Source organism: Pseudophryne corroboree, chromosome 4, assembly GCF_028390025.1.
Source record: "Pseudophryne corroboree isolate aPseCor3 chromosome 4, aPseCor3.hap2, whole genome shotgun sequence".
Taxonomy (NCBI): domain Eukaryota; kingdom Metazoa; phylum Chordata; class Amphibia; order Anura; family Myobatrachidae; genus Pseudophryne; species Pseudophryne corroboree.
The window spans coordinates 174,520,448-174,543,736 of record NC_086447.1 but is presented as its reverse complement, the minus strand read 5'-3'; the positions used below and the strand labels follow the sequence as shown (position 1 = coordinate 174,543,736).

The following is a 23,289-nucleotide window of genomic DNA, read 5'->3' as shown; positions in this document are numbered from 1 at the left end:
TAGGGTACAGGGTTGGGAAGGGGATTGTTAGATACCGGGGAGAGGGGGTTAGGGTTAGGCCAGGGTCGGACTGGACCACAGGGGCAATCCCCGGTGGGCCCCACTCCCTGGGGCTCTTCTCCTCCTAAAGGGATCAGGTTCCAGACCTGATTATAATTATACATTATACATATGTTACCTTATACTGTAACTGCACAGGACTATTGAGTATTTTCTACAGTGCATTTCAGGTATTAACCTGGTACATTATCATGTATGTGGTAGCAGTACTAACTATATATATTTATCTATCAAGGGTCCTGGCTCATGCACTCTCTAATGGTTAGGCAAACCAATATTTTGGCTGAAGACTAGCTACACCCCTAAACATGTGCCCCTATCACTGCATTCCCCCGGTGGGCCTTTCATGCCCCAGTCCAATGCTGGGTTAGGCACTTACAAGGTGAGGTTAGGATTAGGCACCAAGCGGGGAAGATTAGATTTAGGCAGGTAGGAAAGGAGGGTTAGGGTTAGGCACCACCGGAGAGGGTTAGGCACCACCGGTGAGGGTTAGGGCTAGGCACCAACAAGGGAGGGTTAGGGTAGGGGACAGGGGAGGGCTAGGGTACTTTCTGGGGGTCTGTCAGGATTCTGATGGTCGGGATACCGCTGTCGGTATTCTGACCACTGGCATCCCGTCCATCAGTATATCATACTGAATCCGTTGAGTCTCCCATAGCCAAAATGCATGGGACCACAAGTATTTTAGATGTCAGATTTTTCAGTATAATGGAATATTTGCATACCATAATGAGATATCTTGGGGATGAGACCCTAGTCTAAACATAGAATGCATTTATGTCTCATATACACCTTATATACACAGCCGGAAGGTCATTTTATGCAATATTTGTTATAATTTTATGCATAAAACAGAATTTTTGTTCATTGAACCTTCAGAAAACTAAGGTTGCATTATCCCAGTCCCACTCAATAAATTCTAAATTGCGGAATAATCCGTATTTCAGGGTTTTGGCAGACTCAACCTGCAATTTAATTGTTTCATTTATTTGTTGATTGGTGGGACTGATAGCCTAAGTCTGCTTATGCATATCCCTCAAGATCATACTTGCCTATCTTATATTTCTCTCCTCCAGAGATCTTGTAGGGGAGGTAAGAGTGAGAGGTACAGGAGATGTGGTGTCATTGCTTCCACACCCACTGATGTTCAATGTCGCAATTTAATGCACTGGTCCATGAGGGGTGGGGCCGCATTAATGCGATTCACTGCAAATAACAGAGGACGACATGAACGATAACAATCTTTTTTACATAATCTATCGCTCATATTGTCCAGTGTGTGTGGATGAACGATGTGCGCACCCGCGGGTCGTTCTCGTTCATCCATGATCTACTGAGCATGCAACTCAACTTTTACTATGTCTTTGAGCTGCATGTTTGGGCGGTATGGGGGATGACGACACTGAACAATATCGTTCATTCATATCGTTCATTGTGTGTGCACTAGCGATCTCCTCTAATTAGCAATCAGCAATATAGCGCTAATTGCTAACTAGGGGAGGTCGCCCAGTGTGTACCCGGCTTAAGCCCCAGACTGCTCGCTTCACTCGAGAAGTGGGTGGGGCTAGGAGGTCGGTCTACTGTCATGGGAGTGCAGGAGAAATTGCATAATCCTGAACTAGGAAGGTATGTCTGAGACTGACTGGTGCAGACCTGTAAGTTAAGCCTTACTGCTCCCTACTAGTATTTCTGAGGCAGCTGCCACTGTGATATTTTTTTGATAAATGATAGCACTGGCATAGTTTCTATATCAGTGATAAGCAATGATAGAGAGCCAATATAATCAGGGCCCCTGAGGTACTGCAGACTGCATGGCCAAATCCGGGGAGGCGGCCCCTCAAAGTAAATGTCAAAATAGTTTTCTAGGCACCATCAAGTGGCGCCAGCGGCCGAACAGGAGGCACCGGTGGTTATACAGGAGGACATTTGTCCCCCTCAGCAGCACTCAAAGGTTGACAATGTCCCTGGCCAGGGTAATTAGTACCTTTTCCCCCCTCCCCTTCTCGATGCCCCGATTATTATCTGTCTGCCACTTCCACAAGTTCTGATTAACATCTGCTTGATCATGTGCCTTTGTTCTGCTTTCACTTCTCTCTGTTGTTGGCGGAGGTAAAAACAGTTTCCCTCTGATAGGTGTCCTTGTAAAAACTCTGCTTTTTCTCAAATAAACATATGAAGGTTTGTCTGACACCTTTATTCAGGAGTGTGCATGTCTTTTGTTTAGATGTAGGAATATTGAGTTACAGGATGTCTGCTTTCCTTTGGTGCAAACACCTTTATTCATTCCACAGTAGTTAAGAACACACATATATGAACACCACGAATAAACAAAGACTGAATCTACTCCAATATTTGTTGCAGCATCATTAAATTTAAAATGCAGATGATCAGAGGATCAGAGGATGTCTGCAACAAGACTGTGGCCATAACGGTTGGGTTTATTGTATACTAGTGTTTGCCCATGGCTTTGATCACGTAGATGTCTGTTACTGCTCTGCTGAACTAATTTTACAAAGATAATAGTGCTATCTAATATTGTGATGTATCATTTATATTGTACACATGAGCAAGCCACATAAAGCTGCTCATGGGAGAAGCAGCTGGTCCTGAGAGCCCTAAACGTTTGCCCCTGCGACTTGTTGATCATCATAGCAAAGCAGATGCTTACAGGAAACTGAAGGTGCTTGAAATTAAAAGGAACATTGTTGTATATAAGGGGTATACACAGAGGCACTTTCAGAGAGGAGGGGCCCGTGTGCAGTCTCTGATTGGGCCCCCTCCTCTCAGGTGGTGCAGTAGACTCTGGCACAATGCCAGAGTCTATTGCACATGTGCAGGTCTCCGGGAACATGGCGTCTGCGCTGTGTTCCCGTGGACATCATTACTGCGCATGCATGAATCATCAGAAAATAGTCGTGGCGGGCACTTTCTGAGTGATTTTTGCCGCTGTACAGCAAGCGCCGGCCCGACGGAAAGATGAATATAGTTAAATGGGCGCAAGGTGTGCGGTGTGTGGGCCTTGCACCCATTACAGATACACCAGTGGGTATACGTGGTATACACACTGTCTCAACTGCACCACATCCCACTAGAATCTCTGCCTCAATTAAGCTCCTCTGCAGAGCAGTCACTTTAAGTTGGGTTTCATTGCATAACTTGGGGAGAGTCAAGTTCCGCAGAAGAATGATGATTATTACTCCTCTCTCTGATGTCACATCAAGAGCATACATACCTCAGTTTCCTTTTAGGTTACTAAGCTATACAATAGTAAAAATGCGATCCAAATTTATCCAGTAGTTTTTGCGTGATGTTGGAATGAACAGACAGACAAAAATACATATTATTTTTTTTTGTCTCCATGGTTCATAAACAGTATAGAAGTATATTTCTCAAAAAAACAATTGCTCTGTAAAGACACGGGTGTGGTATGTGTGACCGGTGGTCAGGAGACTGCTGGTCAGCATACCGACGCCAGGATCCCGGCAGCGGTATCCCGGCGGGAGGTGGCGAGTGCAGCAAGCCCCTACGGTCGCCACGGATTCTATTCCTACTCTATGGGTGTCGTGGACAACCCACGAGTGGGAATAGTCCCTGTTGGACGGCATTCCGACCGTCAGGATTGTGAGGGGGGCGGGATGTAGGGGGAGGTTATGTGACCGTCGGTCTCCTGACCGTCGGTCACATGACTACATCCCTAAAGACACAACCCTTACAGTTTTATTATACTGTATATATAGATATGCCTGGCACCCTACTTTAGTCTTGTTTCTAAAAAAGTCACATCATTATAATATGTCTGAGGACAACTCTTGTGCTTTAACACCTGCTACCACTTCCTTACTGATGATATCACACTTAATAACAGTATGCTCCTCACTTTTGTATGTATGTTCTCCTGTGTTTGTGTGAGTTTCCCCCAGGTCCTCTGTTTTTTTCCAACAATACAGAGACACACTGGTAGGTTAATAGGCAACTGCAATAAACAGCTTGTGTGCGTGTTCATGTGGTAGGGAATATATATTGTAAGCTCCACTGGGGCAGGGACTGATGTGAATTTATTATTTATTTACTACTAGTTATTTATATAGCGCATACATATTTTGCAGCGATTTACAGAGAATTTATGGTCATTCACATCAGTCCCTGCCCCAGTGGAGCTTACAATCTATTTTCCCTACCACATCAACATGCACACACATAAACACTAGGGTTAGTTTATGTTGGGAACCAATTACACTATCAGTATATTTTTGGATTGAATATATGCTCTAGGTGCACATGAACTGTATGTGTCTGTAAATGCAACATAATAGATGTATAATGGCACTACAGGCTGCTCTCAGTTCCCCAATACATCTCTGTACTGTACTTGATTGAATGGGCAGGAGGGAAATGTATTATATGGCCAATATTCAATTGTTATATTGCGCCCGATGTCCCATCTAAAGTGACGGGAGATTATGGGGCGATATTCAATAGAGGTCTGGCAAACCCGACCAAACTAATGGCCATGACGTGAAGAGTTCCCATTTGGGCGCCCGAACGGGTCACTGTTTTCTGACATTTGAGCTCACCAACCCTGGAGGGTGCGAGCTGAAATGCCGGCGCCAGCAGCCAGCGCACCTGAACGAACAACTAAATTGCTTTGTTGGGCACCATCTAGTGGCTGCTGGCACGATAACAATTGAATATTGCCCTATGTGTCATCTCTTCCAGGCATTGCCTATTTTGCCCAGTGTGCCTAAAATGTAGCACGCCTCACCTGGATCCCTCGTGGGCACGGGTGTAGCGAGGGGGGCTCCAGTGGAGCGCGAGCTCCAGGTGCCAAAAAAGTTAGAGGGCGCAGATGGGGCACACACTGACTCAGCCTCAGAGACTAGGTGGGGAACAAGTCAGGCCAGTGGTGACAGCAGGAGACACTGACATCCAGCACATGCCGGAGCTCTGCCTACCCTCTTTATATGTCTCACTGTCTGCTTGTAGCTGTGCAGTTCGGTTACTTGTGTCCTGCAGCCCTCACTGCTGCAGCACCTCTTTCTGCCCTGGCTGCTGCAGCACCTCTCTCTGCCCTGAATGCTGTAGCACCTCTCTCTTTTCCTTGGCTGCTGCAGCACCTCAGTCTGCCCCGGCTGCTACAGCACCACTTTCTGCCTCGGCTGCTGCAGACCTCTCTCTGCCCCAGCTGTTGCAGCACCCCTCTCTGCGCCGGATGCTACAGCACCTCTCTCTACATTGATGCTGCAGCACCTCTCTATGCCCCAGCTGCTGCTGCTGCAGCACATCTCTCTGCGTTAGAAGCTGCAACATAACAAGTATAAAGGCTCTTCTGTGGTGTAATGTGTATAAGCAACTCTACTGTGGTGTAACATGTATAAGCAACTCTACTGTGTGGCGTAACGTGTATCAGGGGCTCTACTGTGGTGTAACGTATGTAATCGGCTCTACTGTGCTGCGTAACATGTATAAGGGGCTCTACTGTGGTGTAACGTATATAAGTGGCTCTGCTCTACTGTGTGGCATAACGTGTATAAGGGGATGTACTGTGGCATAATGTGTATAAACAGCTCTTCTGTGGTCTCTACTGTGTGGTGTAAAGTGATTAACGGAAACTACTGTGCAGTGTAATGTGAATTGGTACTATTCTGTGGTCATACTCCTACCACATGAAGCCACGACCCTATATATTTGTTGCGTGCCTGGGGCACGCACTGTCCCTGTTTTAAACTTGGGGTGCCCAGAGGAAACTTTTGCCCTGAGCTCTACAAGGTCTAGAACCGTCCCTGTCAGCAATTTAGAATTTTTAAATATTTTTTATTGCCACCACATGTTGGCCAGGCCCCCAATTCCGTACAGGGCAGGAGGTGCCGAAACATACCCTTGATCCGGGCAACATGGCACTTAGCTACACCTCTGCTCGTGGGTAGGATGAATAATCTTTAGAACTGATGACCCAAAATGGCTGCCTCACCTTTGTATTATGTTCATGGTTTACGTATTTTATACAGTTCTATACATCTGTATTATGTTCATTATGTTATGAAAATCTAAACCTCTGTGACTTGAGTGCAAATGAAGAAAATCGCTTATATAAACTTATTATTAATTATTATTATTATTATTATTATTATTATTATTATTATGATTATTATTATTATTATTATTATTACTACTTGTTTCTAACAGAAGCCTTTAATTCATTCATAAAGCACATTTAGCTTGCTACATCCTAGCATAACAATAAATTAAATATGTATAATGTAATTGCTAGTCTGCTTCAGAATTTTATTCATGCTACTGTATAAAAATAAAATATTACTGTATGTTTGCTTTTTATACATTCATATTCCTATTTTTACTGTTCAGAATGTATGCATCATATTGCGGCTGTGAGTTATTATATTATTATTTAGTTACTATTATAATGATGATATTGAGTCTTTGTTCCCACTAGTGTGGAATACGCCGGCAATGAGCTCTCCTGCCCCTAGTGGTGGAAGAGGGTGTGTGCAGGCAGCCAGTGAGGGAGGCGGAGAGCAGGAGGGGCAGGAGAAAGGTTATGTGTGGTTATAGCTTCTATCCCAGGGGGAGCCTGAAACTCTCACATTCCTGGCATAGCAGTAGCTAGTGAGGCAGATAGTGTGAGCGCAGGAGAGTCAGTCAGTCAGTCTGATCAGAGCTCTCAGGCTGTACACACTACACAGGCTGCTGCACAGTCCCGACACTGAGGGACAAGCACTGCGCACCGGGACCTGTCCCAGGCTGGCAATCTCCTGCTGCTACTGCACACATCTGCTATGATCTGGTGAGTGCCCATTCATTGTCATTGCATGCAGCACTACTGGGGATTATTATCCCACCATCAGCGCTTATTACAGCTGTGGAGGCAGAACGGCTGCATCCACACTGCACGTGTCTGGGGTACAGTGGCAGCATCCTCAGAAGTGGGTATTGCTATTTCCATGACAAGTGTGTAGCCTTGTGTATGTCTCCTGTGAGTGTCTGAGTCTTGCCATAGAAGGTGTCATTGTTTTACATACAGAAAAAGAAGCTGGGGGAATTGAACATATGTCAACATGTGTATATACAATTCTGTTTCTAGAAATTGCAATCTGCAGTACACTTCATGATTATATATATATATATATATATATATATATATATATAAAAATCAAAGCCATATTGCCTCTGTATTGTTGTTGTGTTATTATTATTATTATTATTATTATTATTATTTTTTTATATATATTACTGGTTTCTTGTTCCAAGTATTGTTGTTAAATGAACCCTAGCGATATGTGCTTATTATGCTTGTAGACTATGTATGTGCTTCATATATTCATATAATACAGGTCTAAGTTCCTTGGGGTGCCTTGTTTACAATGTATCAGTGAAGGGTTAACAATGGTGCATTCTTTATTGGGGACCGCAAGGCAGAAATGCAGGTGTTTGGTCACCCTAGCAATGGCTGAGGAATCCAGGGGGTATTTTTCTGTTATTGTTCTTGTTTTGAGTACGAAGCCTTTGTACGCTTGTGGCAGGGCTGCAATCCACAAAGAATGTCAGTTGCAACACAAAGGGCCCGGTGATGTCACGTCTTAGATATGTGTGAGGTGGTTGTATCTGCTCCGCTGTGGAAAAAGTGCTCTGTGCCCTGAGAGAACAGGAAAGCCACAGGTTTGTGGACACTAAACTCATCCTTTAAACATGTAACAGACATTTGTAGAATGTTGTAGCTCATCAGTTTATCTATTTAACCCATTGCTGCCAAGCTGCACGTCGTTGTATTGGAAACAAAGACAGGGGGGTGTTTTGTTTATAAGTTGTCCCAGCTAGGGCATTACCTTGAAGATGACCAAGATAATAGGTCTTCAGTGATGGTGTCTCATTATCTTTAACCTGGCCCAATCTTAAAGAATTGTACAAACATTCCAGCAACTTCAACTAGAAGAATGTGGTATTCAAGCGGAAGGTTAAAAAACAAGCAGCAGGGGGGCATACCAAACAAATACTGGACTTTATCTCTTTAGGAAGGGGAGGGGGGAATTTACAATCATTAATACATCCCCCTCAGGTGAAAAACAAAACCAGGTCAAAAGTCTTACCTATCCAGGCTACTGTGAGACAGCAGGAGTTAGGAACAAGACCATTAGAGGGGCATTTGCAATTCACCAGGACAGGTAGCGTCAAGGGCAATGCTTTCATGTTATTTTCAGTTAAATGCTCAGTAATGATTGGGATTCCTCAGTCTCCGCTGATGTCCTAGGAAGCCTCTGATGTTCTCTATTGGCACACAATAATATACAATGGGTTTTTTGTTTTTGTTTTTTGTGTGAAATATTCTTACATTGTAATTTTTTTCGGAAATGTTAAATGTTCTCTAAAATGTGATATAGCAAAAGCCCAGGGCAATGGGGAGGTCTTGTCTTTGCTACCTGAAACCACCACACAATATTTGTATGACTCTTACATATTTTTCCATTCATACGCAGGGTCTTCACAACAGTTTCATAAACCAGCAGGACTTTTGGGTAAAGGATTATCCAGTGTTATCACTTTCTGTGGTGGGATTTATATTTGTCCATTGTGCGAGATGAGAACAGCGGAGGATTCGTCTGGAACGGTTCTTCACCGCCTTATTCAGGAGCAACTAAGATATGGCAACCTGAGTGAGAATCGCACATTGTTGGCCATCCAGCAACAGGCTTTACGGGGAGGAGGGGGTACTGGAAGTCCTAGATCATCCCTGGAAAGCCTTGAGCAAGAGGAGATGCAGGGTAGTCCTTCAACAAGGCAGGAACCTCAGGGGCAAGAGCACCATTGTGACCATTTCTACTTGGAAAACCCTATGTACAAAGCTCATGAGTTCCAACATAAGGGTGAGGAACTTCCAACCTATGAAGAAGCCAAAGCTGCCTTATCTCAATATTACACAGCTCAAAATGTTCAGAAGGTAGAACACGCTTCTCAACGACAAGACCAGTCCCTTATGGAGCTGAAGCATGGTCATGTCAGGTCTCTGAGCGAAAGGTTGCTGCAGATGTCTCTAGAACGCAATGGTGCCAAGCCACAAAACCTCATGAGCTCCTCACTCAGCTATCCTCAGCTCTCTAGGCAGTACCAGCTGTCGGTAGCTCGCGGACAACAAGAGGGAGTACAGTACAGGAATGCTCCACCTGAGTACCCAAATTATGGACAACCTGACCCTACCATCCGTGGCTATGCATCAGAGCAGAGGCGCTATTCTGGAGATCTCCCTTTATACCCTCAACCTGAAGTTAGGTAAGCATATGAACTCACACCAATGTCATATTGCATGCATAAGTTGGCGCAATGTGTAGCAGAAAAACCTAAATGCAAAATCTGTGAATAATGATTGAGTTTCATATTATCTTTAAATGCATTGCATTTAATTCTGTCTTCTTCCAACATACAGTTACAATGCTTGATTTCTGGATATGCTAATCTCTAAGCCACAAAGTAGTTTAAATCGATTGTTTATTCCACAACCGATTATCAGTCCGTAGTCACATGTAGTTGTGTGCACACCTTTTTATTAACAGTATCTTCAAAATTTAAAGAAAAACCCTTTAAACTCTGGTGTCTTTGGCATTTAAGATTTCCCTGAGCTTCAGGAGCTGCGACAATTCGGTATTGTTCACACAGGAAGAGATAAACAGATGCAGGAAGTGGCTCTGTATGTGGAGAGACCGATAATGGTTAGGCAATATTTTCAGTCTCACAATGAAAGAATGTTGTCCCTTGTTACTTCTTGTAACCCCTTTGGCAGCTACGTGGATTAGGGTCATTGCCGGAAATACCAACTCCCATTGTGATTGCCTTTTTGAATTCCTAAATTCCAGGCACTTTGAGACTAAAAATATTTTTTTTTTTTTTATTTTGGCTTTGGGATGGTCGCATAGAACTCTTGCCTCCCTTTTAGATGTGGTCTGCAGGTACAGGATTAGAAATATCAATATTACTTATCGAATCCATTATATTACCATCTTGTTCACTATAAGCTTAATACAGTGCCAGCACTCAAAGATAGAAACATGCCAGTATAAAGTTGGTAGACTAGTTTTTTGTTTTTATTTTAAAATCACGGAATGATCTAGTTCTGCTGGTTATTTTTAGAAGTCAGTGTATTATTTTTGGACGTGTGCCTGACATTTTTCACTAGTGATAGATTGTTTTTTAGCTTTGCTAGCACAAGAACATACAGGTCCCATGATTAGGTTTAGCGTTAATCTCTCAATAGTGTTCTAAAAAATGTTTCCAAAGTATAATTAAGTTGGCTGCTCTGGGGCAGTGAGCACTTTCTGTTGTCATCATCGTTTGGAACGAAAATACTTTTTTGTTATTTTCACATTATACCTTGAAACGAGTTGAATAATCATTGAGCTGATGTGTGTAGTATTTAACAGTAAATCTAAATCTTTCTCTCTTGCAGGGTGATGCCCGAGAACAATATGCACTATGGTCAGATGGCGGCTTTTAACGTTACGGGCTCTCACATGGCGCGAATGGATGCTCTGCTGCGAGAGAATGAAACATTGCGCAGGGAACTTGAGAATTACAGTGAAAAAGCCGTCAGAATCCAGAAGGTAAATTGAAGCTCCTAAGCAGGCTTATAAAAGGGCATCTATGCTATAGGGCAGATATTACAGCTCTTTGCGTCATGCGTGGAAAAGGACAATAGGCATAGAAGGAAGATGTACAAAACATACTTAGTGGGAACTGTAGAAGTCTGAGGAGCGTACATTGTGAGTGCAGTGCGCAGCTGTCTCCTGTGCACTGTATCAGCCACCCATTAATGTCCAAACATGATTCCCATCACTAAACAGGTTATTGTATAAGGTTCCCCAGCTGGCTACAGAGGGTGGGTGTCTGCTCTCAGTTTCGTTTTGTCATCTCTTTCACTTTCAGTGCCCCCCCCCCCTCGCCATAGACTACCCTCTAACAGCTGCGAGGGATTTTGCACAATGGGGAAGCTATAAGCCATTTGTTAGAGGCACACGTAGGGCCGAGGGCTGCTGACAGTTGCTTGAGTTTTGTGTTCTGCTTGAGCTGACCTGATGTGGCATAAATGAGCCATTGTGTGGTGATGAAAAGGTGCCTGTGTTAGGAAGGCCTCAGCTGTAAGGAATAGTGAGGGGGGGGGGGGAGAGCGGAGCAGCAGCCATTCAGCAAATGTGCAATCCAGACAGGCAGGTGGCACAAAGTTTACAGACATAATCAGGGTCTGACACGAGAATTGTTGTGGTTGTGTCCAGATCCTTCAAATCAGAGAATGTATGAAACACAAATTCTGTTCAATCCAACTTTAGTGCGACATACGAACAATATAAAAATTTAGGTAGCATGAAAATACTGAATTTTAAACTGTATTATTTTTTTACAGTGTGGTCAGATATAAATACTATAATGGATCCATCTTTACCAGTAATTACCCAGCATGCACTAAGCCTATCAAAGCCTGTAGAACACTTCAATCCTCATAGAGTAGAGCTACAGGGTAGTATAGTACGTAGCCTGTGTTTTAACCCATGGAAAGCAATCTATAGGAGATGTTCCCTCCTTAGCGCTATATTCATGAAAACGGATTTGTTGCACTAGGTTTCGACACATGTGAAGCATTAGGGTTATGTGTTATACTGTACTATGCTTTCTTCTCTGGAAAATCCGATAAACATGATTCCTTCCTTTCCTCCGCAGCTGGAGACAGAAATCCAGCGGATCTCGGAAGCTTATGACAGTCTCATGAAAGCGTCCTCTAAGCGGGAGTCACTTGAGAGTGCCATGAGGACCAAGATGGAAGGAGAGATGAGACGCATGCAGGACTTCAACCGCGACCTGAGAGGTGGGAGCGATCAACTATTGTTCACTATCTTCAGTCAATATCAGGCTTAACGGAGAGGACATAGATCCTTAGGAGCATCAACACCTTTAGAAGCCAAATAGGATTACAGGAGCACAGGAACATCAGTGAACCATCCTGGGAAAGCTCATTAACCTATATATCGCATCAAAACTTTATTAATTGAAGTTACTTAAAATATACATATGAACGGAAGAGATTCCAGAACCCTGAATAGCACTGTGCTATATACAGATGTAACAGCTATTTTGGAAAAGAAACCACCTCTCTAGGGAGGCAGCCACAGAAATCTGTTGAGGGAGAACACAATCTCTGCTGAGAAGCAGGCTCTGAGATTCCGCACAGCAGTAAAATGTTAGGTCATCGCTAAATCTTGCGGAAATCTTTTTATGTCTGTGATCTGAAACTCATTTTATTCTCTCTTTTTGTTTAGAACGTCTGGAATCTGCACACAAACAGCTGTCAGCCAGGAGCGCAGAACAGAGGGAAGACAATCAGGGAGCAGTATCCAAGCTGCTTGCTCAGTGTAAGTTATAATACTGGAAATCCCAACCATACAACTGCCTTAACCCCAAGGTCTTCATTTGTACTTTCGAAAATGTAAACCAGATATCCACCTTTTGTCTGAACGGGGTGAATTGAAAATAAGTCATAAACAAGTTCTCACTAAGTCTAATATTCAGCGTACAAGAGCATTACACATTTTGCAAACAGTGTGACTAGATTTACAGTATCTGAGCTGATAAACAAGTCTCGGCTGTGTACGTGGGATATAGCCTGATGCACCTTTAAGTATACAGGGGAGGTGTGTCTGATCGGTTTCCTGAAGAAAAGACTGAGTTGCTTTAGCAAACAAACATTCTTCAATGGGATCTGAATTCTTTGCATTCCAGTAGCTGGTCTGCTCAGCCCCCTTTATGTCTCCAGAGGAGAAGCAGGAAGGGGGGGAGAGGGGGGTTAACACAATGAGATTTGCAGTTTATTTAGCAGAAAAACCTTATGAGCAGTAACGAAAGACCAGCAGATTTATCTGAGATGATTTTACCTTTTCATATGACAAATAATTCTTTGTTGCATACAGTATGTTCAATTAAAATATTTTAGTCTTGTGATTATACAAATGTTTTGGAAGACAGTGGAATTAGAGTGTAGGTCTTGCCTGCAGTATTTAGAAGGCTGAAGTAATATATGTGAAGATGCAGGCATGCTTCTGGGGCACTTATACACTGAGGGTCTAATAATGAATTGAACGCATGTTGATGCAATTTCCACTAAAAATCCGTATTGGCACAATAGCGTATATTGGGGGTCATTCCGAGTTGATCACTCGCTAACTGTTTTTAGCAGCCGTGCAAACGCTATGCCGCCGCCCACTGGGGGAGTGTATTTTAGCTTAGCAGAAGTGCGAACGCATGTGCAGCAGAGCTCTGCAAAAACAGTTTGTGCAGTTTCAGAGTAGCTCTGGACCTACTCCGCGCTTGCCATCACTTCAGCCTATTCGTGTCCGGATTTGACGTCATACACCCGCCCAGCCACGCCTGCGTTTTTTCAGACACGCCTGCGTTTTTGCAAACACTCCCTGAAAACGGTCAGTTGACACCCAGAAACGCCCCCTTCCTGTCAATCTTCTTGCGGCCATCAGTGCAACTGAAAACTTCACTAGAACCTGTGCACACCACAATGGGCTTTGTACCCGTACGTCACGCGTGCGCATTGCGGTTCATACACGTGCAGAAATGCCGATTTTTAGCCTGATCGCTGCGCTGCGAACAACGGCAGCTAGCGATCAACTCGGAATGACCTCCTTAGACCCATATCCTGAATGTAAGAATGGCAAGGAATAAAAGTTTCAGAGAGTGCGCAGTCAGCCAGTCAGTGCAATTAACCATCATAATCATTGTGTATAGCCATCATTCACCACAATTGATATGGCTTTTACAGGTGCAAAGTCACAACTGTTCGTCCTTGCTGTCCTTTGCTACCATTACCAATAGAACCCACATGCTAGAATTTAGGTCTGATTTCTTTCTTTTGTGCATCCATCCACACTAAACCAATCTGGTAGCTTTTTCCCATGTTGGGAAAGTTGGAAACGTCACAAGATAGAACTGGTCTTACAAGGATATACATCCTTGAGCTATCTGGCTGCTGGAAGCCTGGGAACCTGCATATTTGCTTAACCTTTCATGGAACAGTGCAGGAGCAGTCAAGTTTAACATATACTTAGGAATATTCTTGTCAGGTCATTCCACACGCAGACAAAACTCTTGTAAACATGTTCAGGATCTCACAGGCATACTGGCTGTTTGCAGAGCTTATCATACCGCACAGGTCTCTTCTTTTTTGTGTTTGCTAATCCCTCCAAACCTCATAGACTTGTTCAAAACTCTGAGAGCTCATTACAAACTTTTATTTTACTTGCAGCTATAATTGTCATATTCATTTTTTTTTTGTCCTGTAAAGTATTGCTGGCCTGATTCTGAGTCAGACAGATCTCTTAGCATAGGGCGAGTTTGTGCGCAGAAGTGAATTTGCAAATTTTTTGTGCGTCTCCGTCCCATTTGGAGTCAGATGGAACTTAGCTGGATCTGTCTTTCCGTGAAATTGGGCGTTTTGGGGTGGCAACAATTAGAGCACACAGAACCGACCCTGTCTTGTGTCATTGTCGCACCATGGGAGTATATCAAAAGCTCTGCGATTCTGATTTGTGTGCATAGGGAAGGGAAGCCAGTTTCTGACGGATCTCTTGCACCTGCTGGTGCAGGTGCAAACACTAAGAATGACGTTTGCAGCGTCCAATGTAAAATAAGTGGCCAATGCGGGTGCAACCCCCCGAATTAGTTTAATGGAATCTCATATTAGCATCAGGCATTAAATCTGGGTTCCACGGCTGCCTACCAATACAGCCATTTTGTGTGGGACTCAGAATCAACCGCTGTATATTTTTGTTTCTGTGCTGGACTTTCCAGCAAGGGGATATTTGAATATTTCATCATAACCAATTGCAGGTAATGTAAGTGTACCTGTGGCCTTACTAAGAAGCTAGGATGTCATTGGTGCGTAGAGAACGAATAGGCTGCGAGTTTCTGCATACATCCCACAAAGTGGCTCTGCTAGGGGGTTTGGAGGCGACAGGTGCTTTGTAATACATGGATTGAAGCTTAAATCAAATATAGAACATATGTAAGGAGAAATGCTATATGTCTGTAACTGATACTCTGAGTCTCCATTCACATTCTTCAAAATTTTGGTCCCAGCCTTAGTCAGTTATTTGAACCAAGAGCCCAAAAATACTCTTGTTACAAAGAACGTTTAAACTATAACCTATCAGGTTATTAATCAGGTTTTGTTTTCTCTGTTGCAGGCCGTGAACAGCAGCAAGATAAAGACAAACTGGAGAGAGAGATCAGCCTCCTGCGCAGTGCTAATGAGGACCAGCGTCGCAGAGCAGAATTGTTGGAAAAAGCTCTAAGTAATGCTCAGTCCACCGCCGCTCGCACTGAAGATGAACTGCGCAAGAAGCGGGCGTATGTAGAAAAGGTGGAGAGACTACAACAGGCATTGAGTCAACTGCAAGCTGCCTGCGAAAAGAGAGAACATCTGGAACTGCGCCTGCGGACAAGGCTGGAGCAAGAGCTAAAGAACTTAAGGGCTCAGCAGGTGAGTAGCTCATTAATGCAGAGCATTTTGCATTCATTATTGTCTTTTAAGCTACTGCCTAAATTGAAAGAGGAAAAACTCACTGAAATGTGTCTCTCTGACAGAGGCAACCGTTGGCTCAGAATGGAGGCCTTTCTCCCGAGTTGTCTGCCCAAGTACTCTCTGAGCAGCTGAGGGAGAAAGAAGAACGGATACTGGCTCTGGAGGCGGACATGACGAAGTGGGAGCAGAAGTATTTGGAGGAACGGACCATGCGCCAGTTTGCGATGGATGCCGCAGCCACTGCCGCAGCGCAGCGGGACACTACCATCATCAACCATTCACCTCGCCACTCACCAAACAATAGCTTCAACGAGGACCTTCTGATGGTCAACCATAGGCACCAAGAAATGGAAAACAGGTACGTCCTGCTTAGTGGTAGAGTTGAGAATGCTACTGGGTCCTCACCTTGCTTTCCGAAGTTCCTCTTTACATCATTTGTAACATCCATTTCTGCAATTCTTCTTTTCTGTAGAATCAAGGCTCTTCATGCCCAGATACTGGAGAAAGATGCTGTTATCAAAGTCTTGCAGCAACGCAAGCCCTACCAGAGCCCATTGCGACCCGCTAAGTCAGTGCCTTCCATCTTTACTCCATCTGTGCCGACCCCAAACTCAGCGGCTGGTGAACCACAAGTGAATACGTCGCAAGGAGCAACAGGTGATTATTTTCGATATCTAATGATGGCTAGACTTGACATATGATCTAGTTGTTTCCGGTGTTTAGATAACTTCACCTAATTGTAAGAAGAACTATTTGCTTATTCCTGCCTTATTTCTCTCTTCTTAGTAAGCAAACCAAACTGTCTGCCATCTGCCAGCGTTGGCATTTTACCGGTTCACTCCAAACATGGCAGCAAAGATGGCAGCACCCAGACAGAGTCTTCTTCTGAGAAAACAACCATGACCGATTTGGACAGAAACACCTCTTCACTAGGTGGGTGCCATTTCCTAGTGTTACTCTATGCGAGCAGCCACGCTATTGGACACAGCTTATTAGCAGAAGAGGATTTAAAAGCTCTTTCTTAATTCAAGAATTTCAAAACTGCATTTCTGGAACAAAACTGAGCCTATTGGTGTCCATTAGCACTTCTACCTGGGGGCTCCTTTAAGATTCATTGCAGACATGTCAGTTCCCACGAAACTGTGTCTGGATATAGGGTGTGTTTGCTGCTCATTAATGTAAAGCTAGATTAAACACTACATTAACATTATATAGTTTCCCTTTAAATAAGGCATTAATATGCAGCCCTCTGTTGTCAAACCTTCACTTAGTCATGGATAGAACAAGCTTGGCTATTTAGCTAGAAATGTCTCCCTGTGTTCCTTTTATAAGGTGCAGAAGTCTTTTTGCAATGGCAGAAGCTGCACTCGCTCACCTCCCCTCCCCCAGGCTGAGCCCGTGCCGAGCCCTGCATAGCTAAGAGCTTTCTCCTCTCACAATTGCTGCCAAGGCTTGGCCTCCCTTGGTGATGACTAATGCCAATGAATCTCAGCTATGCAGCTGGGAAGAGAATGCAGGTGCGAGGCCAAGAGAACGGAGAGCAAGGGGGAAGGGAACATCTCTAATGTATGAAAGATCATATTATTAATCTAGTGCCTGGAGACTCCGGTACACAGTCAACAAATGATCACAGTGTTAAATACGGCGAGATACCATTTATATTAGGAGGATGAAACTTAAATGCTGCAGGTATTACCGGCTCCTGCTTTATGGGAAAGGGTTGTCCGGCGATCCCTTGATTGAGGACCTCTTCTTCTTCTGTATTACAAAATCTTAATGTTTCTTGAGCCATTACTCTCACCATAATATTTTAAGTAGATACAGCCAGTCTGACGATCCAAAGCTACAGGCATGTCTGGTATGTCCTCCCCCTCACATCACAACGCATCCATTGAAAATGGGACATTGTGATCTAGCATGCCAGATTTTGAGACACAGCACCATAGCGTAACGCCCATAAGCACTGAATGCATCACCCTGCCTACTCCAGACAATCACACAGCCTTTCTCAGTACAAGCCAGGCTTGCTGCCCAAACTTCACTCTGTCTTACAGTTCATTGTATAGCGTTCAGTCATCTTTTACGTGTCCTCATACTGACATGAGTGATCACATGCCTGTCTCACCATTTATGTGTTCAATGGCCTTTGTGAAGGGTGAATCAGAAGATGGAATCAGTGAAGTACATAGCTAGAGCTAGATGGCTAATCCACTCATGCATAGACAATTTGCTGTGAGCATGACAGGATATTCAGTAAATTAATATCAATGCTTGTCAGTCTGCTGCTTCTCATATGCTGGCATTTTAAATATTATGATATAGCGTGTCCAATACATATGAAATGTCAATTCCGCGTGTAATCATCGTGTCAATTTCATAGTTTGAATTACGTTAATGGTTTTCTTATGACCAGTTTGTTTTCGTGCTTAGGTATTGCAGCAGTTTTAGTTTTTATCTTTTTGACTTACAAGATATTAATAGGGAAGTTTCATTGGTAGATTTGTGGTGGTCCCAGAGTACGGGGGAACCTCCTGCCTCAAAACATGTTATGTAAATGTTTACAGTAGATGATAGTTGAATTCTCAGTAAAATGCGTTTTTGTTGACCAACAAATTAGAGCCTACATAGCAGTCTATTTTGGATTTATTGCTGATGGTTTGGCTTTTTCATTAATCATCTGTTCCTTTCTTACAGAATCTACTTCTAAAAGCTCCAACATTTCCGACATGGTAGAGATTCTCATCTGAGTCACCGTCCTCTTGGGCTAACGCCTCTGCGTTGAGAAAAGTCTTACACGATCGAGGATCGTAGCTGGGTTGATCAGCTATAGTCCACAGGCAAAGAATACAGTATTCAGTCTGTAATAATGAGGTGCTCTTGGAGTTGGGACAAGGAACGTTACAGCTCAGATACTCCAACCTAGAATGCCGTTGGACTTTAAGAGTCGCTCGGCACACCAACCTGAGCTATGGCTGAGAAGACTAGAAGATACTCGTTATTTTAACTTAATCTGAGGTCGAAAACACTCGCTGACTTCAGTTAATGTGATAAAGTGGTTGTGGTTTCTGATCTCCATCTCAACCTCAAGACTTTAATTCACATGGACACATACTCTGGGGGAAGAAGAAGAAAGTCATTTTGGCTTTGGAGAGCCGAGGGCCAATCCCTTTTGCTGCTAGAAATACCTACAGAATACTGCAGGGGTTTGAAGTGGTTTAAAGTTACTGGACTCTTGTCCTAAACATTTTTCATGTAAATACTTGTGTTTATTTTTATAAATCCCCCATTGTCACTATTTATACAGCTCTGTTTTCGCTCTGTTTTCATGACTCTCTAAGGTCTACTTTGAAGTTCTAGCAAGATATTAGGATTTATACATACGTGGAGGCTCATAGGTTGATGGACACAAAAGCATTTAGCTTACATAGGCCTGCCAATGCAAGGGCAAGCCAGAACGTTACTCCCTGTACATCTCCAAAAAAAACCTATAATGTATTTATTTTATATTATGAAAACGATTTCCCCCGCCGTCCTTCTCTCTCTTATGCTGCTATTGCTGGTCAACAGTGGCTATTGTTCCACTCAATTCCTGTGCATTGTTTACAGAATTAGATCAGCCGACAATTGCATCAAGCAATTTACTAAAGATTTTTCTTATTTAGAAATTATTGCCCCTTCCTCTAACCCTAAGCTCACCAGAGAAGAGTAAATGCTTTCTTTCTGACAGTGAAATGGGTTACAAATGTAATATATATATATATATATATAATTTTTTTTTTTTTTTTGGTATTTGTTATTTTGCCTATCTGCGCTGTGAAAGTCTGTTTTATTCCAAAGATGTATGAATCTGATATATATTTTTTGTGAGTTTACTTAAGTTATCGAAAGTATTTAAAGAAGTAAGCGTGGCTGTTGTTTCTTAATATTATTCTGCTTATTATATGCTGCCTGGATGCCATGTGGTCCTGCTGTTGCAGACCAGACTTTTGTTATTTTAAATATGAAATTAAATACATTTTAAAACTAAACTATTCCTGTGTGACAAGTCATCACTTATTTCTGTACTGTGCAAAGGGTCTTAAAGTAGGATTTGCAAAGCTCATGAAAGAGTTTGATAACATAAAGAGGTGTATTATAATGGTCCGAATTTAGGGTTCCTATATCAAGAAAATAACAAAACCGGACTCATTTGCGTGGATCCTGCTGGCGCATTTGAAGCGCACCCTTTTATATAGATATAAAAGACCCAAGAGCAAGTTAAAATATCAAAATATACAGAGTATTTCCCCTTATTGCAGGGTAAAAATAGTCTAGTTTATATTTACTATTCTATTGAGAACCTGTCGCAGAGGTGCAAAAATCGCTATGAAGCGATTTTTGCAGATTTGCGCATGGACTTGCCCTGTGCTGGGCGTCCCCCCGCATGTCTAAGAATTTAATCGAAGATGTTCATTTTTTCGCACATCTACAATCAGGTCTGAATTACCCCCTAGCTGTGAAAATGATTTGACAGACTCAAAATAAAAGTACGTAAAGTCAAGTACAAGTTGAAATACAAAGAACTAAATATTATAGGCTGTGAGCTGCTGGACTTTGTATGAGTGTGCCTGTTTTTTTTTTTTTTTTTAAGGCAGCAATCCGTTACAGTACCTTTTAAATGATTGCTGCTTTAAAAAAACGGACAGACTTTATTGCATCCTAGAAGATGATAGACAGTATCATTTTTAGAACCTTTAGTAAATGTACCCTTTAGACTCAGCCAAAACGTCCAACATAATAACTAATTCTGGCTGGGTCTGGGTAAGAATATTAAATGTGATTTACTGCGCTTGTGTATATTAGCAGCTCCGTATGTTAAGAAAGCCAAAATGTTTAAAATAAAGGAGCGCTTGTTATAATTAGTACCGCTTATACCTGTAAAAAAAATCTGGGTTAATAATATATGATGTTTACAGCCCCTTTCAGAGGTATTTTGTTTAAGATGTGGAAGTGGAGTAATGAGGATTCCAAATATGATGCGGTCCGGTACCCGTTACGGGTGATGTTCATGCGGAGCAGTCCCGTCCTAACTATCCCTGCTAACCCTACCTTACAAGGCGCTGACTGCGGCTCGCTTCCGGTGCTGGTTTCCTCGCCGCTTGTTAGCGGTACGTGTGCAGATTACTCTGCCGGGCGTTCAGTGATGACGTGCGGCTGCACCTCCTTCCTCCGTCTCTCTCTCTCCAACGCGTTTCGGGGTTAAACCCCTTTCTCAAGGATGAGGGAGAACGATTTCCTTTTCCTTTTTATTTGTTAATTATTAAAAAAACGTTCAAAAAACTTTATTGTTCGTTCTGTTTAAAACCGGAAGTGGTCATTCCGGAAGTTGTGTTTTCAGCGGCAACCATGTGCCTAATTAATTTCGTTAAAAATATATATTTTTTTATGGTATAGCGGTATTTTCATTAACTAAAACGTTTTGAACGTTTTTTTAATAATTAACAAATAAAAAGGAAAAGGAAATCGTTCTCCCTCATCCTTGAGAAAGGGGTTTAACCCCGAAACGCGTTGGAGAGAGAGAGAGACGGAGGAAGGAGGTGCAGCCGCACGTCATCACTGAACGCCCGGCAGAGTAATCTGCACACGTACCGCTAACAAGCGGCGAGGAAACCAGCACCGGAAGCGAGCCGCAGTCAGCGCCTTGTAAGGTAGGGTTAGCAGGGATAGTTAGGACGGGACTGCTCCGCATGAACATCACCCGTAACGGGTACCGGACCGCATCATATTTGGAATCCTCATTACTCCACTTCCACATCTTAAACAAAATACCTCTGAAAGGGGCTGTAAACATCATATATTATTAACCCAGATTTTTTTACAGGTATAAGCGGTACTAATTATAACAAGCGCTCCTTTATTTTAAACATTTTGGGTCTGGGTAAGACTGATCCTGCCAGACCAATGACTACTAACAGAATGCCTGTACTCCACCGCGGCTGGTGGAAAGTAAAAGACTGCTGCCGTTGACATCATAACATGCGGTTTGCTGCTGGGAACCACAGTTCCATCATCTGACTGCGCAGGAGCACCCCCCATTAAACAGGGACACTTGGGTTTCCCGAAGATTGCCTTAGGGACGCCAGACCACAAACCCCAATTCTGGTGTGATCCCGGGATGTATAGCATACCTATCCAACTTGGCTGTGTCTAGTGTACTACTCTTCTATGGAAGAAATGTGGCTGAGCTCATACTAGCAGAGACTTACTGAAAATGCTAGTGTGAATCCCAGTATTGGAACCTTGCTACCATGGACTAGTCTCTTTGTGTTTCATCCAAAACTCAACAATTAAAGAGGAACTGGGAGGAAATTTGCTAAGCAAATTAAGATAATTGGTATGTGGTATATTGAATAGCATTACTGTTCCAGAAGGACTTAGGTTATGAACTCAGTTCTCGGCCAGGTACATATGTGTGGCGTTTGTATGTTCTCATGTTTGCGTGGGTTTCCTCCCACATTCCAAAAACATACTTGTAGGTTCATTGTATTCTAACAAAATGAAAGCCCTAGTGCAGAGGTTCTCAAACTTTTTAAAATCACGGCGCCCTAAAGTATCAGAATTTTTCTCACGGCACCCCTAGGACAAAAGTTTCTTATTGAGAATTCTAGAAAGAAATATTACATTAAGTAAATTGTATTTCTGGGTCATCCTTAGGTTCAGTTATATGATGAGGGACAGGAGTCACATCTGTTTGTCCACATATTTTACTATTGGCAGCCACCAGCAGAGGTTTTGCCTATTACATTGACCATAAATAACTTTAATTGTTAATGGACCACCAACCCAGGTCACCCCTGCAAGTGTCCTGAGGCACCTCACGGTGCCACAGCACACAGTTTGAGAACCACTGCCCTAGTGTGTTTCTGTATTTTTATGTTAGGGACTGTAGGGGTTTTTCTGCAGCGGGTTACCCTGGTATTCCACAGGGAATAACATCGGGGTGTAGAGTTGGATCTTGATCCGAGGCACCAACAGGCTAAAGCTTTGACTGTTCCCAGGATGCACTGCACCGCCTCCTCTATAGCCCCGCCTCCAGGCACTGGAGCTCGGTTTGTAAGTTGGTGCCTGCAGTGCAGGTCACTAACGGGGGGCTGCGCTAGGCAGCCCTGAAAAGAGCTTTTTAAGAAGACTTCAAGGGCCGCAGCACTTTTATGTCATTATGACCTGCTGTGCTGTGGCTCCATCACCTCCCTCAGCAGCGCTGCATACTCCCGTGGCTTGGTTCCTGGGTACTTGCAGCGGGGATGCACCGGTTGCTAGGCACACCACCGCTGCCGCTCTCCTGGATTGCTTGGCTGCACGACAGGGAGGAGGTAAGAAGGTCTCCCATGTGGGACCCGCCAGTAAATTGCAATCCGGTCGCGGTCCCAGGAGACAGACCACGCCGCTGGGGTGGACACTGTGGCCGTACAGGGACCTTACTATATACACCAGGGCAGGGAGCACAGGTCGGATTTACTAAAATCCCTTTAATATAGGCTCCATAGTACCCGGTGGTGAAGTCCAGCAGAGGGGATAAGGCGCTGACCTGTAGCCCCTCCCCCAGCTCCGGGCGCCATCTACTGCTGATGTTCCCGCCCTGGAGCTGCATCTCTCTCTTCCTCACTCCC

At 43.5% G+C, this 23,289-nt stretch overlaps 1 protein-coding gene across 3 annotated transcripts in view; it reads left to right on the top strand.

Moving 5' to 3' along the window:
* AMOTL2 (angiomotin like 2) overlaps positions 1–19,668 on the top strand; it is a 111,223-nt gene extending 91,555 nt beyond the window's left edge. The window contains exons 1-10 of one of the 3 annotated variants that reach the window (XM_063915554.1): positions 6,663–6,862; positions 8,550–9,339; positions 10,511–10,664; positions 11,776–11,920; positions 12,372–12,464; positions 15,303–15,598; positions 15,703–15,998; positions 16,113–16,297; positions 16,427–16,573; positions 18,335–19,668. In XM_063915554.1, the coding sequence (XP_063771624.1) occupies positions 8,651–9,339; positions 10,511–10,664; positions 11,776–11,920; positions 12,372–12,464; positions 15,303–15,598; positions 15,703–15,998; positions 16,113–16,297; positions 16,427–16,573; positions 18,335–18,387 (2,058 nt within the window). In that variant the 5' untranslated portion in view covers positions 6,663–6,862; positions 8,550–8,650 and the 3' untranslated portion in view covers positions 18,388–19,668. Of the gene's footprint in view, positions 1–6,662; positions 6,863–8,215; positions 8,238–8,549; positions 9,340–10,510; positions 10,665–11,775; positions 11,921–12,371; positions 12,465–15,302; positions 15,599–15,702; positions 15,999–16,112; positions 16,298–16,426; positions 16,574–18,334 lie in introns of those variants that run through there. The other 2 variants (XM_063915556.1, XM_063915555.1) reach the window with 2 other exon arrangements.
* Positions 19,669–23,289: the final 3,621 nt, after the last annotated feature.